The following is a 15,827-nucleotide window of genomic DNA, read 5'->3' as shown; positions in this document are numbered from 1 at the left end:
AGTCATTGAACAGACTTAGAAAGAAGCTATTCCAATACAGAGATGTAAGAGATATTTAGGACACATGCTCTCCTTGTTCTGTGAGAATGATCTAGATGTGCCTATCTTAGGGCTTTGGCCCTTTTTATACTTGACTGTCTGACTTTGTGGCTTTGCTCAGCTTTACCTTCCCAACAAGGCGCACTGACTATACTGTTTAATTTTGCATCATACACTCCACCTTCTCAGCATTCCCAACCTACCTTACCCTCCTGCAGTTTTTCTTTCAACAAACTAAATATTCTACTTATTATAGTTTTGTTAGGATATTTATTTTGTTCTCTGATGTATCCAAAGTGCTTAGAATAGTGATTAGAACATTAGTAGGTGCTCAGTGAATATTGTTCAAGTGAATGAAATAATATAATCTTCCTATATACATAATTAAATTAAGTGAATACCCCAACTGTAATATGAGAAAGGAATAAAGGGAAAGTAATTTATGATAAACTAATATATTTTTAATAATGTAAGTGCCCAAATACCAACTATATTAGAAGACACTATGAAATAGATGCTTATTACACATTGTATCATTACTATAATAGCTGTCATTCCAAACCTAAACAGTTATTTTATGTTTGTGACTCATATTACTAGGGTGCTTTGCTGGGTGACTTGATTTTCCAAAATGGTGAGCAATTTTTAGTAAAGTTGTAAACTAAATGAAGTACAGCCTTCCCTTACTTTATATGGATATGGCAATTCCTTGGAAATCTACTGTATATTAAAACCATCCAAAACTTCTTAGTATTTATGTATAAAATAGAGTTAAGGGTCTAGATAATTATAAGCAGGTTTTTCACCTATATGGACATGTCAAGAGTGTTATGGGATGAGAACAATTATTTGTGTGTGGGACTATCTTGTATTATAGGACAATCAGCGTCTCTGGACACCACCCAGTAGCATCTTCTAATTATTGGGACAACCCAAAAATGTGCCCACAGTTTTCCATTATGCCCCTATGGTAAACAGTTGTTCCATGACCTTACCCTACTTAAGTTTTCTTCTCAGTTTTAATTACCCTGTGACTTATTATTTGATGATTTGTCTGGTGATAACCTCCCCTGATGGATTGTAAGCTTCATGAAATCAGGATCTTTGTCCATTTTGTATCAGCCTTTCACCAGGTACTCAATATATATAGTTGTTGAGTGAATCAGTGGATGAATGGGTGGGGGTAGTGGTGAGAAATGAAGCTAGAGAATCTAGAACAGGCTGTTTATTTTATTTATTTTAAAGATTTTATTTTTTTTATTTGTCAGAGAGAGAGAGCGTGTGTGTGCGCGCATGTACAAGCAGGGGGGAGTGGCAGGCAGAGGGAGAAGCAGACTCCCCACTGAGCAGGGAGCCCGACATGGGGCTTGATCCCAGGACCCTGAGATTGTGACCTGAACCCAAGGCAGACACTTAACCGACTGAACCACCCAGGCACCCCTGGAATATGCTGTTTAAAGGGTATTAAATAGGAAAGTGATAAAATCAGATTGTATTTGAATAGATCATATAGCTGCATTGTAGCAGGTAGGTTGGAGGGAGGTCAGAGGAGAAATGAGTAGACCAGTTTGGTAATCCAGGTGACAAATGGTAATTTAGACAGTGGATGGGGTGGTGATGGTGGAAGAGAGGGGCAGAGTGGATATATTCAGTACATAAGAGACAAACTGATGATAGGAGTTGGAGATTGATTGAACTTGCCGGGGAAGGAAGTATCAAGAATAACTCCTAAATGTCTGGCTTATGCTGCTGGTTGGGTGTTGGTACTGTTCACTTAGGTTTAAAGCACGAGAAGATAGGACTGATGTTTTAGGAGGTAGGGAAATCATAAATCATACTAGGGATATGTTATATTTGCTGTTGCCTTTAGGACATCCAATGTCAAGTTGGCACTTGGATTTTCATTTTGCCAATTATTATTATTATTACTATTATTTTTAAAGATTTTATTTATTTATTTGACAGAGAGAGACACAGCGAGAGAGGGAACACAAGCAGGGGGAGTGGGAGAGGGAGAAGCAGACTTCCCGCTGAGCAGGGAGCCCGATGCGTGGGGTTCCTTCCACATGACCTGAGCCAAAGGCAGACGCTTAATGACTAAGCCACCCAGGCACCCCATTTTGCCAATTACTTTTGAGTGCACTTACAGTCCTAGGCACCATTGGAGATATGGCAGTAAACAAACACACTTTCACACAACTTTTATTCTAATGGGAGGAGATACATTTTTTTAAAAAAGTAAGGATATATATAAGTTAGTTTCCAAAAGTGATGTGCACTGTACAGAAAATATTGAAAGGGTTTTGAAATAGTGAATGATTCAAGTGATTGGTGGTTAACTGATTGGAGAAAGACTCCCCTGAGGAGAAACATTAAACCGAGGTAGAGATGATAAGAAGGAGCAGACCAAGTAAAGATCAGAGGAAAGAATATTATGGACTGAAGGAGTTGCCTGTGAAAGTCCTTAAGATGGGAAAGAGGCTGGGTGTGAAGAAAAGAAAAAAAAAGGCCAGTGTTGTAGGAGTACAGTAGACAAGGGTAGGAGTGGTACAAGCTGTGGCAAGAGGGATAGCCAGGGATCAGATAATGTAGGGCTTTATATTCCAGGGTAAGAAATATATGTAAGTACACAGAAATGATGTAGTTACATTTTTTTATTTTATTTTTTTAAAGATTTTATTTATTTGAGAGAGAGAGACCGAGAGAGAGCACGATTGGGGGGAGGGACAGAGGGATAGGGAGAAGCGGACTCCTCTCCTGAGCTGGAAGCCTGATGTGGGGCTTGATCCGAGGATCCTGGGATCATGACCTGAGCTTAACCAACTGAACCACTCAGGAGCCCCTAGTTACATTACTTTAAAGGTCACTCTGGTGGTTGTGTAGAAAATGGATTCTACACCAGGTCCAGGAGCAGTAACAGTGGGCATGGGCAGTAGCTTAGTGGGGAGAGGATAGTAACTTCGACTGGGGTGGCATTCGTGGATATGGAAGGAAGTTGGTAGATTTGAGATCACTTTCAGAAGTATTTTCAGAAGGGCTTTGCTATGGAATTATACTGGTTGGAAGCCTGAAGAAGAGGCCTGCAGTAAGTTTGAGAGGTCTGGAGTTCAGTAAGTAACATGTAGATGGTAATTAGAGCCAGGGCAGAGAGGAGATTGTCTACTCTAGTAATCCTTAACCTTGTCTTTACAATTTCAATCACCCGTGGGGCTTTTTCAAAATAGGCTTGCCCATAGTGCCCCTGGAGATCGCCTTCTGGTAGTATGCAAAGAGTCCCAACATCTTTTTATTCCTAAATTTGCTTTGTAGGTGAATTTGAACTGTCCTGCTATGGCCCCTAATCTTTTGAGTAGAACAAATTTCCTATCTATCTCCTCTTGTTTTCTGTTCAGCTCTTTAAATCATTTGTCAACTTTAATTAGGCAGCATTTAATTTTGCACACATAAAAATTTGTAAATCCATGAATTGATGCTGTTAGCACAGAGAGATGTTTTCTCTAAAACATTAGTTTACCTGGTACTCCGAAGTCACCGAACATAATAGCATCCTTTGGAACTCTTTAAAACTGTGGTCACATTTAAACACTTTAGTATTATTTTACTAATTATTCTATGTGTTATGTATAAACATCCAAACTTAACTATTCTTTTAGCCTTCTAATTCTATATTGATAGCTTATATTAAGAGGACTAGCTTTACTTACCTTTCTTGAGGTATATTATCAGACAGATAGACCTTGGTTTCTTACTTTGAGGCAGAGCAAAAGGGTAACATTTACCCATTGGCATGATTCTTATAATTCTCCTAAGATTATTGCCTTTTCTGGTAGCTTCTAAGTCTTTGAAATTAGAAATTTTTGCTCAAAAAGTGTTCACAGAACCAGTAAGTTTAATACTGATTTCTAAATCTGCATCTGATTTACCTTACTTTAGATGTCCAAAATCACCAGGGCATAATTTTTAAATTTTTATTTAGTCCAGAATACAATTTCTGAATATTGAGTAATTGCTTCTTGTTAATATGTTTGAATTTAATATTTGAAATGATATTTGACTTGGAGACTGATTTTTATGGTCCGTTTCTGTTTATATATGGAATTTTTAAATGGCTAATAAGTGTTCTGTTCTTTTATTAACATGTTCTTAATTCAAGTTATAAGTCACTTCTGGAGGTTAAAGTGGATTAAAATAATAAGAATGGTTAGGTCTATACATATAGTCATGTCTGTATGTTTATATATATATATGTATGTTTATATATATGTACACTCACTATTAAACTTTATATAATGTGTTTTCTTAATTGATTTATATAACCAAATGGTGAATATCCCTCTGTATATTCCTTTTCTAAAGTGCCATTTTATGTTATAAAAAATTTCGTTCATTTGAGAACCAGTATCTTAGTTTCTACATGCAATATTTTCAGAGCAAATATAGTTGGATAGTTCTCTATATAAAGTGTTAAAAGATGTTAACAGTTCTGAATTGTAATTGTTACACATTTTGAAAGTTTGATAGGATGAAAAATTATTTAAGTATAAAATCTTAGGTATAATCTTTTCAAAATTACTGTGTTAATTAGTTTGGGCTCTTTTTTTGTTATCAGAAAAGTCTTATTAAATATAGTTACTAAAGTAAGTAAAAGTGTTTCTATGTTCCAAAAGCAAAATAAAAATAGCTATTCCTCTTATTGCAAAATAGTTATATCTCTAGCATTTGAATATCTTGGAATTGAATTATGTGAAAAAAATATGTAAAGAAAAAATATATAGGAAAATAAACTGGATCTTCCAAATGTTTTAAGTGGGAAAAAAGTAACTAGTTACATGAGATTCTAAAAGTGTTACAATAGTATTGGCTGCTGATCATGCTTTTGGTAATTAGAACTTTGTAATTTCAGTAATTACAAAATAGAACATATTTCAAGAGATTCATTTTTGTGAACTTTTGATATTACATACTGGAAACATTACTCGTACATAAGTACATACATATATATTTTATATATATCATAATCATGTTTTTTTTTTTCTGTGCTGCTTTTGATATAGACCAGTGTTTCATTATGGACATTGCCAAATTGTTTATGATTTGGCAAAGAGAATCTGAAAATCTCATTGTAGTCATACTTATGATGTATTTTCCTTCCAAATTTATTAGTAGTCACTTCATTTAATTTGAACTTCAGCTACTTTTCTTTCTTTCAACTCTTTTGAAAGTGAAATTGTTCAGATTTGTCTACTCATACTTCTTTCTCGAACTCAGGCCAATAGTTTCTTTAGTAGTCTTTGGTATAAGGTTTTATAATATCTTTTAAAGATAGCTACTTATTAGTATATTGCTTCTTAGCACTGCTGTCTTTAGGGTGATTTTTTTTTCCCCATAAAATTTCTTTCACTGTAATATTTTATTTTGATGCCTCTTACAGAAAGCAGAATATTTCCTTTTCCCAACTTGCCTACCTAAATGTACACCCATCTCTCCAACATAAATATATATCCTTACTTTAGAAAATGAGGCCTACTGACTTGATAATACGGTGATTAATTAAGTGTTTATAATAAAAAGACCTATGGTTCTAGTTCTATCTTAAAGTCCTCTCAAATAGTTTTGTTTCTTTTCTGTGTTTGTTACTTTAGAGGCAGATTGCTTCTGGTGATAGTATTTAAAATTAAGTTAAATTTAAATTAAATATTTTATTATGTATAAACTTTATTACTTTTTTTTTTAAGATTTTATTTATTTATTTGAGAGAGTGAGAGCATAGAGGGAGAGTGAGAGGGAGAAACAGACTCCCACTGAGTGAAGGAGAGCCCCATGCCAGGCTCAATCCCAGGACCCCGAGATCATGACCTGAGCCGAAGGCAGACGCTTCACCAACTGAGCCATCCAGGTGCCCCTATATGCAAACTTTTTTTAAAAGGGAGGATCTTTGTTGTCTTATCAGAATCCTGAATTTGCAGCTCTGTCAGTTAAAACTGTCTGTTCAGTTTAGGATTGCCACTTGGGATTTAACATTACAAGCTTTCACTCATTACTTGGAGAGTCAGCATAATGATAGATTCCCTCTGCCTTTGTTACCCCTCAAGGTAGGGAGTTAGCTTTCAATCTGAGGATTTCTTGCTGAAGCCCCTAAATTTCCCAGAAATCCAAATCATGATGGATATCAGCTTTTGGTGTGTATGATATCTGCTTTGTATCTTAGATCTTCACTGCTTCATATTGGATTTAAGTCACGTGAACAGATTCTCAATATGCTAGGCCCTAGGTAAGATTTTCGTCACCTGGACTTTAGATTCACTGATCATATCTTCAGTATTTTAAGTAATAGAAGAGTTAACTAAGCATATTGGAGAAGCACTTTGTTGCTTCATCTTCTTGGAATTTTGGCAGTTGGCAGTAGTATCAAATTAGCATTTTCAATCTTCTTGGAATTTTGGTAACTTTAATTTAAAAATCGTTAACATCAAAATATAAATATATACAAGAGTATATTTGCCAGTGTTCTATATTACTTAATAGATGCCCTCTTTCTCAGTCATCATTGCTGTTGTTTGCATACTCTATGAATTTTCCAATTGGAGAATTTCACTCATGAGAAAAGCCTTATTTTTTCTCTATATCCCTTCTTTATAAAAATGCATACTCGTTCACTATCTTTGTCAGAGAATTGATTGTGATGGAATTGATTCTTGCCCTAGTAGGTACATAACACACTTTAGGGAATTAAATATTTAAATTTAATCCCTTCACTTCCATCATCTCAGTTTTTTCTTTTCCCTCTTGTAATTTAACCATTATATCTTAATTTCAAACACTTTATTTAGTAGGGTCTTCTCTACATTCATAGCTTTATTTTATATCTTTCTATATGAAATTTCTTGAATTCTTTGTTTTCAACAAATTTGATCATTAGTTTTCCTGTCTTTGAATTTTTCATGTCCGTATATGAATGTGGTAAGTTTGTTCAAAATGTACTTTAAGATTTTAACATTAACACGTACATCAGAACCTCAGTGTCACATAATGTATTAATGAGTAGAGTTCTATTTAAGGTAAGCTGTCCTAGACTTTATCCAGGAACATTGAAAGTTCTCTTAAAATATGTGTACCAATTATAGCTGTGAGAGTTTAAAGAATTGTTAGTATGTCTCTTATGCTTCATGAAGCAGACTAGTGAGTGAGAAAGAGCCTCAGATTAGAAATTTAGAGGCAAGCTTTTAACCTTATTTATGCCTCAGTTCCTTCGTCTTTAGGGAGTTATTTCTTGACTATCCGTATGTGTGGAAGAGATTTGTTTAACTCCATCTCTGCATTACTACTTGGTTTAGAAATATATTGTGTGATATTCTTTGAGCCAGAATTATGATACTAATTGTTTATCTTAGGTTGAATTTTTAAGTTTATTCATATTTCTCTGAATTTGCACCAAATGTCACTGGAGACTGTTGACCTGGAAGCCTCCTAGTTTGCAGGGGAAAACAGCTTAGCATTAAACACTGGTTGTGGACAAGTCTGAGAGTGGCTAATTGATGTGCAATCAATTGGAAGTTGATTACATGCACATACCTGTCTTTCAGATGTATTTGCAGGAAAGTGTGATGATGTTTATGAACGACTTGAATGCTCTGAAAATAGGTTCTTTATAAAATTAAATTTTGATGCTGCCACTGCGGTATTTTTATGTCACCTACTGATTACTATCATTTTTCAGATGGGCGTTCATCTGATTACTCTAGGTGCTTTTCCACTGCAGTTGTTTTAAAACATGTTGAAATATAATTTAAAAACCACACAAAATAGATCAGTTGATTCCCTAGTTAAACCACCGTTTACATTTCTCTCAGAGTATGTTAAACCAATTTGTTGAACACAAATGTAAAATATTTTACCCGAATAGGAAAACAAGGTAAGGTAATTGGTGAATGAATGAGTGAGAATCATTCATTTATTTGCTTGATTGAAGTTGCTCTATATTCTTGTATTATGAACACATTATTTGAATGCATTTGCAGGGTATGGAATTTAGTGTGAATAAATGTCCAAATCAGAGTGGTTGTTTTAATAGTAGTCTTAAAATTTTTTGATCCTGGATTAAAATCTTAGAAATAAAGCATTCTAGTTGGAAGTATAAAGAGATAAAAAGCTTTTTTTTTTTTTTTTTTAAGATTTATTTATTTGAGAGAGAGAATGAGCGGTATGGGGAGGGAGGTGGGGAGGGACAGAGGGAGAGGATCTCAAGCAGACTTCCTGCTGAGTTCAGAACCCTCGGCCAGGCTCAATTCCAGGACCCTGAGATCATGACCTGAGCCAAAACAAAGAGTTGGATGCTCAGCTGACTCAGCCACCCAAGCACCCCAAGAGATAAAAAGCCTTTAAGATAATTTGGCGTTTCATTATTTTGCTTACATGAATAAAGTTATTTGTCAGTGGAAGACAGGCCAATACTTTCTTTAAAAAGTTCATAAAAGGCCTATTTTGCTTGAGCATTTATCTTTTATGAGCTTTAAGTTAATTAAAAATATGTTAACCTTTTTCTTAGTGGTATCTTTTTATCACATACTGATAATTCAAATGCCTTGCACACTGTTGATATTTAAGTGTATGTTATGAAATTGGCTAAATTACAGTAAACTCTTAATTATTTATGCCAATGGTAGGAGGAATATGATGGTTATGAGAAAAAAACAGCCATATAGCAAATTTAATTTTCACAATGGATTTACTTTTGTAAATACATTTATATAAGAAAAAGGTAAAATTGTGAAATGTTTAAGGGTTGTGAGCTAAGTGGTAACTGGTGATGGTGGTGTGGAAAAATAGCAGGAGGTCAGAAAGAACTAAACAGGACTGAAAGTTTTCTGTTAATGAAGTGTACATATTGTTGAGAGTTGACTGTAATGAGATTACCTTTGATGAATGAGTTTGATATTTCCCAAGGATTATTTAATTTATTCTCTTTACTTCTCCTTAATTGAAAAATTATGATGTTTAAGTAACGGTTTTAAAATGTAATTAGGAAATAATAAATTGTGTACCTTTTTCTTTTTCTTTCATTTTCTTTTTCTCTTCTTTTTTTAGGGTATGAGTATTATAGAACAACTAGACCCTGTATCTTTTAGCAATTACTTGAAGAAATACCATAATACTATATGTGGAAGACATCCCATTGGGGTGTTATTAAATGTGAGTATCCTTAGGAAGCTGGGTTTTTAACATTTGATCCTGTGATGTTTCAAAATATCTTAATTGTCATCATCTGTGATACCTTATTAATGAGCATTGGTTTTAGGTAAATTTTCTTTCTAGTACCTTTAAGATAATTTGGCTTTCCATTATTTTGCTAACATGAATAAAGTTGTTACTGGAAGACAGGCCAATACTTTCTTTTAAATACAGAAAAAAATATTTAGAATAGAAACCTAGTTTTTCTCTTGACTCGCAACCAGTTCTGATATGTTCTTTACAAATATAAATCAAAGTAACCCTTGGTAATAAGTAGCCTTATTGATTTTTTGGTTTTATTTAATGTTCTAGACTCTATAAAAAATAAATGGAAGATTCTGTTCTTAAACTTCAGATATTCATAATTTAGTAACATGAGACAGATGGCATGTATATGTTTTTCTCTTTACAACAAAAACAATATTTCATGTAAATAATAGTAAGAGGCAGAAGTTTTGGGTAGCTGGATTTTTGAAAGAGATAATAATATTAATTTTTCCTCTAATAAATAAAACAATGTGGCTTTCCAGAAAGAAACTGTGAGACTTTTTCATAAAGAAGAAGTGTATGTATACTCAGGAGTGGGAGGAGGGAGCAATAATGTGTTCATTGTTTGGAGAGGCAGAGAAATAATGGAGAAGGTAATGTTAGTCTAGAAGAGCTCAGGGCAGGAACCTACCCTACAGTGTTAGTTTAGTGTAATTTGAAAGATAGTACATTGTGGATTTTTAGGAATGGTTTTAAGCAGTATTGACTGGAAGAAAAGCCTGTTAAGGGCTTAAACTAATTCTTGAAATTTAAACTAGGTAAGCTACACTAATTTCCTAAAGTCTGAATTGGATCAAATAAAATTTTAATAAAATAAATGGTGAACCAATCCACAATTAAAATAAAAACTGTGGTTTACCTCTTAGATCTGGAAATTAATTTATATATATTTCAAATTTAGTCAAAGTTAGACAAAGAAGAGACCAGGATTTCATGACAGAAGTGGCTAGGATTTGGTTTAATGAAAAGAGAGAAAAGTATATGTTTCTTGCGGTGGCTTTATTAAATATAAGAAGGGTGTGGTGGGGGCGCCTGGGTGGCTCAGTTGTTTAAGCGACTGCCTTCGGCTCAGGTCATGATCCTGGAGTCCCGGGATCGAGTCCCGCATCAGGCTCCCTGCTCGGCGGGGAGTCTGCTTCTCCCTCTGACTCTCCCCCTCTCATGCTCTCTAATACTATCTCTCTCAATAAAAAAAAAAAAAAAGAAGGGTGTGGTGGGAGATGACTGATATTTATCAAGAAGTTAGATTAGGGGACATTCTTTGAGAGAATGAAGTAAGGAATTATCTTTTTCCCATTTAATATGATGCAATAAGAAGTTCAAGAAACAAATCAAGAGAAGAGTAAAAAATCTAGGCTTCAGCTGTGAGGTGGACAAAGTTAAGCCACCAACACAAAGAGTGTTCACTTTTTATGAGGTCTGTTGTAACCAATTTTTTTTTTCCCCTAGGCTATCACAGAGCTCCAGAAGAATGGAATGAATATGAGCTTTTCCTTTTTGAATTATGCCCAGTCAAGCCAGTGTAGAAACTGGCAAGACAGTTCAGTGAGTTATGCAGCGGGAGCACTCACGGTCCACTGAAGCTCTGAATCCTCAGGGATGCCACCTGCACATACTCATTCTCTGTCTGGGGTCCCAGCCTAGCCCTTACCAAGATACTGGTCCTGGTTTGGGGGGATTCTGAAACCTCAAACTAATAGAACTTTCTTCTCTTCTTTTCTAGTAGGTGTAGTCCTTCCTTAATTTCAACTCATTAAAAAATGCTTTATAGTTTAGGGCAGTGGAAGGAAGGCTGGCATCAAAATATTTTGATCAAAAAAGATGGCAATGTAAAGGCCCAATTGTGGCAGACAGTGTTTTGAAAGTAACTTGTAAAGCATTTACCATATCCTAAATTTGCACTCTTTGCAGACTTGTGCACATATATTCCGCTTTCAGAATAGTTTTGCAAATTGTACACAAACAAACAAAAAAAGGGTGGAAGCTTTTTAATAAAGAAATTGCATTTATAAATGATCTGTATTAGAATATAATAAATCTCCAGTTATAGTCAATTACTACCCGTGTTGTACAACAGATACCTTCTATTTTAGTTGCTAATAAAGGGCTACACAACTCAAAATAGTCTGATTTAAACTTATTGCTCTGTGGTACATATGAAAATTTTTTTTTTTATTAATTCCATCTCAGAATTTTTATGTTAAAAGTGGTAAACTTCAGCTCATGTAAAAAATATGTTAGGATGTATTTTATATTTTACATATTTATGTGATTTTTTATCACAGATATTAGAATCATATTTTAAAGTTAGCTTTTAAAATTACATACAGTTTGCCTTTTTGTGTGTGACATCACTTTGTGTCATTACTATATTATAATAGAATATAAATTCAAGATTGGTAAAAGAACAGATGTAGTCCTTTCCTTCAAAGATCGTGTTTGATAGGCAGTAGTCTGCAAATGAGGAAACATTGAAGAGTGTTCTTAGTGATTTTCAAATCATTGCAGACCATACACTACTGCTATGCTTTCTTAGTGCTTTAAGCAATTTGACTCTCTTACTTGAATTTTTAGCAAGAAATCATTAACAGTAACAAAAACAAAAAACCACTGGATTTTCTTATAGTTCTACAAATTTTTTGTCATGATTTTTGGTGCGGCTCTTCCAACTAAAATAATGGTATGGTGTTGTATTTCTTTTTTTAGCATAGACCATTTCTAGTCACTTGGAGGAGGGGAAATATATATATATATAATTTGATTAGTTAATTATTGGCCACCATGCATGTACTAGATTATACCTATTTCAATCTAACACTGGGTATCTACTTTACATTGGAGAACATTTGTATCTTCAGTGTTGCCGGAATAGCACAATTTTTAGATGCCTTGCACCAATTTTATTTAAAGATTTGCATTTCTTATTTACTAAATATCAACTTTCTATACTCAAGAATTGAGAAAAAATAATGTTATCTTTTGGATTCAAAATTATCCACCTATACATGTGTGGAAATTATACTCTTACATATTAATGATTTATTTCCCATCACTTAGGTATACTTTTGAGTACTATAAATATTTATTCCTTATTTATTATGTAGACTATAAAAATTTCAAAATTGACTACAGAGTGAATTTTTATTATTTTCTGAGTATAAAACTGATACATGATTATTATAGAAAATTTAGAAAATACTGAAAAGGATAAAGAAGAGAAAAAACTTATCTGCAATTTCACTATCCAGAGATAACACTGTTAATATTTTTTGTATTTCCTCTCAGTCTTTGTCTATGCTATTTATATGTATGAGTGTGTATATGTGTTTGTGTGTGTGCATAATAACAAATTGAGATTATACTGACTATATAGTTGTATACCCTACTTTTTATAACTTCCTAAGTACTTCCCCATGTCTTTGAAAATGTAATTTTTAAAAAATGGCTGCCTGATATTTTATTGTATGAATATATACACCATGATGGAACCAGTTCTTCCTTTGGATATTAGATTGTTTCTAATATTTCACAATTATAAATAATAGTGGGATGGACATCTTTGTAAAATTGTAAAATTCGAACTCTATAATAGACTAATTCTTTAGGGTATATTCCTGAGAGTGGGATAATTGCTTTAGATGGTGAGAACTTTTTAGGCATTTTCAAATATGGCCAAATTACCCTTCAGAAGGTTTGTACCAAATTAGCAATACGTGAGTACCCATCATACTGCCCCTTATCCACTATTGATTATTATTTATTTTAATTTTTGACAATTTGTTAAGCATATAATTGGTTGTTCTTTTTCATCATTCTGATAAGAGTGGCTTTACCATGAATCACGTTTTTTCCTTCTGTGATTTTATAGTTGATTGATTAATAAAAAACACAAGAGGGTTGCTTGGGTTGAGTGGACTATACCCCTGTGAATATGTTTATTGTACATTTAAAAGTCTAGAATATTTCAACATCACTCCACCCTTTCCTAGAATATGAGCATATCTTTCATACTCAATCATGGAGTAGAAAGAGTTCCAAACTGATAGTTGAGTACTGAGTTATAGTTCTGTCTGTGCCACTAATTAGTTCTCTTACATAAATATTTCATGTTTTATCGAGACATTCTCATCTGTAAAATGTGGAAGTGATCTTTTAAGCACATTCTAGAATGTTAAAAAGCTACATGATTAAATTAGAAGTTTTATCTTGATTTCAACTCTACATACATAAAAATGAAAATCTTTTTTAACACAAAAGGGAAATTAATTTGCATTATTTAATGCAGTTAATATTACCTAAATTGTTGAACTTAAGCTTTTCTACTTTAAGTGCCTTAGAAGTGTTTTGTATTTGAAATCTAAAATGTAAAGGAAATTATTATGTGGTTCTGTACAGTTTCTTCTTTATTACATGCATTTGAGTTACTTGCAGCAACTTTTTTTTAACCGTAGATTGCACAGAGCAGTATATTCATGGATTCTTCACTATTCTGCTAGTGAGTCCTTGAGAAATGTATGTTAAAGATTAGCTCAGTGAGCAGGTAAGTGAATACTTTGTCTTGGGTGGGCAACAAATCTTCATACAGAGTAGGATAAAGGACTATTTGGATATTCCAGTGTTCATATTTAGACACTCCAGTATGGATGGTATGTCCTGAGTTAGTCACTGATTATTATTGCAGGTCACAAAGTTTTCTTTGGTAGTAAATAGTTCATTGCTCTAGATAAGAGGTTGGCAAATGTTTTGTGTGAAAGACCAGATACTAAATATTTTGGGTTTTGCAGGCCGTATGGTCTCTGTCCCAACTATTCATCTTTGCTGTTGTAGCACAAAAGCAGGCATGGGCAATGTGTACATGAGTTGGTGTGGCTCTGTTTCAGTCAAACTCTGTTTATACAGAAAGACAGCTGGATTTGGTCCCTGGGCCAGAGTTTGCTGTCCCCTGTCCTAGATGGTCTAGTTTACTTATAGTTCAAATTATTGGCTAGCAATTTAGACTGCAAAAAATGATTGTAAGTTTCTACCTTCCTAAGCCTCTCTTATTTTGATGTAGTGTACTTGACTGGGTTTGAGTGTTATTTAGAATTATAAAGGGAAGTGGGAAGTGGGTAAAGAAAATGAGGAAGTCTTAGGAACTAGTGTTAAAGCACTTTGAAGCCCTTTTATTTGCTGAAGCCCACTGGGAGGTTTGCTTTGCTGCTATAAAGTAATCAGAAGAGTTGATGAGGTTGTGATTAGTTGTTGCAAATTATAGGAATTATTCTAAGCACTTGGCTACCTAGACGGTACTAGAGGATGGATGAGATGAACCTTTGTACTTGAGTATTCTGGGATATAGACCAGTAATTTAAGAGAGACTGTGAAATGTGAGACTCTCTTTTTCCATGTAAAGACTTTGGAAAAATAACTACCATCTTCCATCACTGTCCCTTAATATTTAGCCCCCTAACTCCAACGCTCAATATTTAGGAAGGACATAAACTCAGAATAAAAAAGAATTATTTAACTTGAACAACTTCAAGTTGATGGAAAAATTACTATACTCTTCTATTTTCATTTACTCTGGATCAATGAAAACTTCATCAAAGAGTGGTATTAGTCCATAGACTGGCAGTTGGGAAGCGCTATGGTATGGTTGCTGAAAGACCTAATGTGGTTATGGAACTAATACTGAGTAGCAGGCATGCACTCTGACATTCCGTCTAAAACTTTAATATAATTGTGTTAAATTGTTAAGTGCCACATATTAAGCGGGACATTATGAACTATAGTGTTCATAGGGAGGCATCTAGAATGATGAAAGGCCTGAGTGCTGTGGAGAGTGGGATGCAATCAAAGAAATTGATAATATTCATTTTGGAAAAGATAAGTTTACAGAGAGGGAGTTTTTTGTTTTTTGTTTTTTTTCCCCAAATATTTGAGTGACTACCATGTATAGGAAGAAATAGAATTTTTCTGTGTTTTCCTAGATGGAAAAATTAAGAAATGGAAGTTTCTGGTTCCACATTTAATGTTCTATATGAGAATTTCTAAATGCAAATAAGCTCTGTCCTCAAAAAACATTAGAAGTACTCAAAAGCTAGACCAGTGGTTCTCAAAGTAGTGTCCTGTGCTGTCAGCATCAGTATCACCTGGGTATATTATTGGTATAGATCTAAAATTATGGAACACCAAGCTGAAAAAAAGCTAATGGAATTAGTACAAATAAAATGGAATTTATTTCATGTGTATAAAACTATTAAGGGCAGTAATTTTTAAATAAAAATTGATTTTGATCATTTAACACTAACTTACAACATTGATTATAAATTGATGATTGTTACTTGTTAGTGGTGGAACACTGAACCTTTAGAATAATAGTATACTTTTGTTTTAGTTAAAACATTTAAATACAAGCTAGAAGTTTCTATTTACTAAAATAAATTTCAGTTGGTCTTCAAGTCAGTGACTTCCTTTCTTAAGCATGTGTTTCTTGAACATTAAAACAGAGCCGTATCCGTAGCAAAAAAGGG

At 33.8% G+C, this 15,827-nt stretch overlaps 1 protein-coding gene across 4 annotated transcripts in view; it reads left to right on the top strand.

The window, feature by feature from the left end:
- MEMO1 (mediator of cell motility 1) overlaps window positions 1–11,437 on the top strand; it is a 119,854-nt gene extending 108,417 nt beyond the window's left edge. For all 4 annotated transcript variants that reach the window (XM_044919122.1, XM_021697335.1, XM_044919124.1 and 1 more), the window contains 2 exons: window positions 9,124–9,228; window positions 10,765–11,437. In XM_044919122.1, the coding sequence (XP_044775057.1) occupies window positions 9,124–9,228; window positions 10,765–10,896 (237 nt within the window). In that variant the 3' untranslated portion in view covers window positions 10,897–11,437. The remainder of the gene's footprint in view (window positions 1–9,123; window positions 9,229–10,764) is intronic.
- The last annotated feature ends 4,390 nt before the right edge of the window (window positions 11,438–15,827 follow it).

This window comes from Neomonachus schauinslandi, chromosome 10 (assembly GCF_002201575.2).
Source record: "Neomonachus schauinslandi chromosome 10, ASM220157v2, whole genome shotgun sequence".
NCBI classification, from domain to species: domain Eukaryota; kingdom Metazoa; phylum Chordata; class Mammalia; order Carnivora; family Phocidae; genus Neomonachus; species Neomonachus schauinslandi.
Note: the sequence above shows the minus strand (reverse complement) of the source record. Positions and strands in the feature narration are given on the sequence as shown.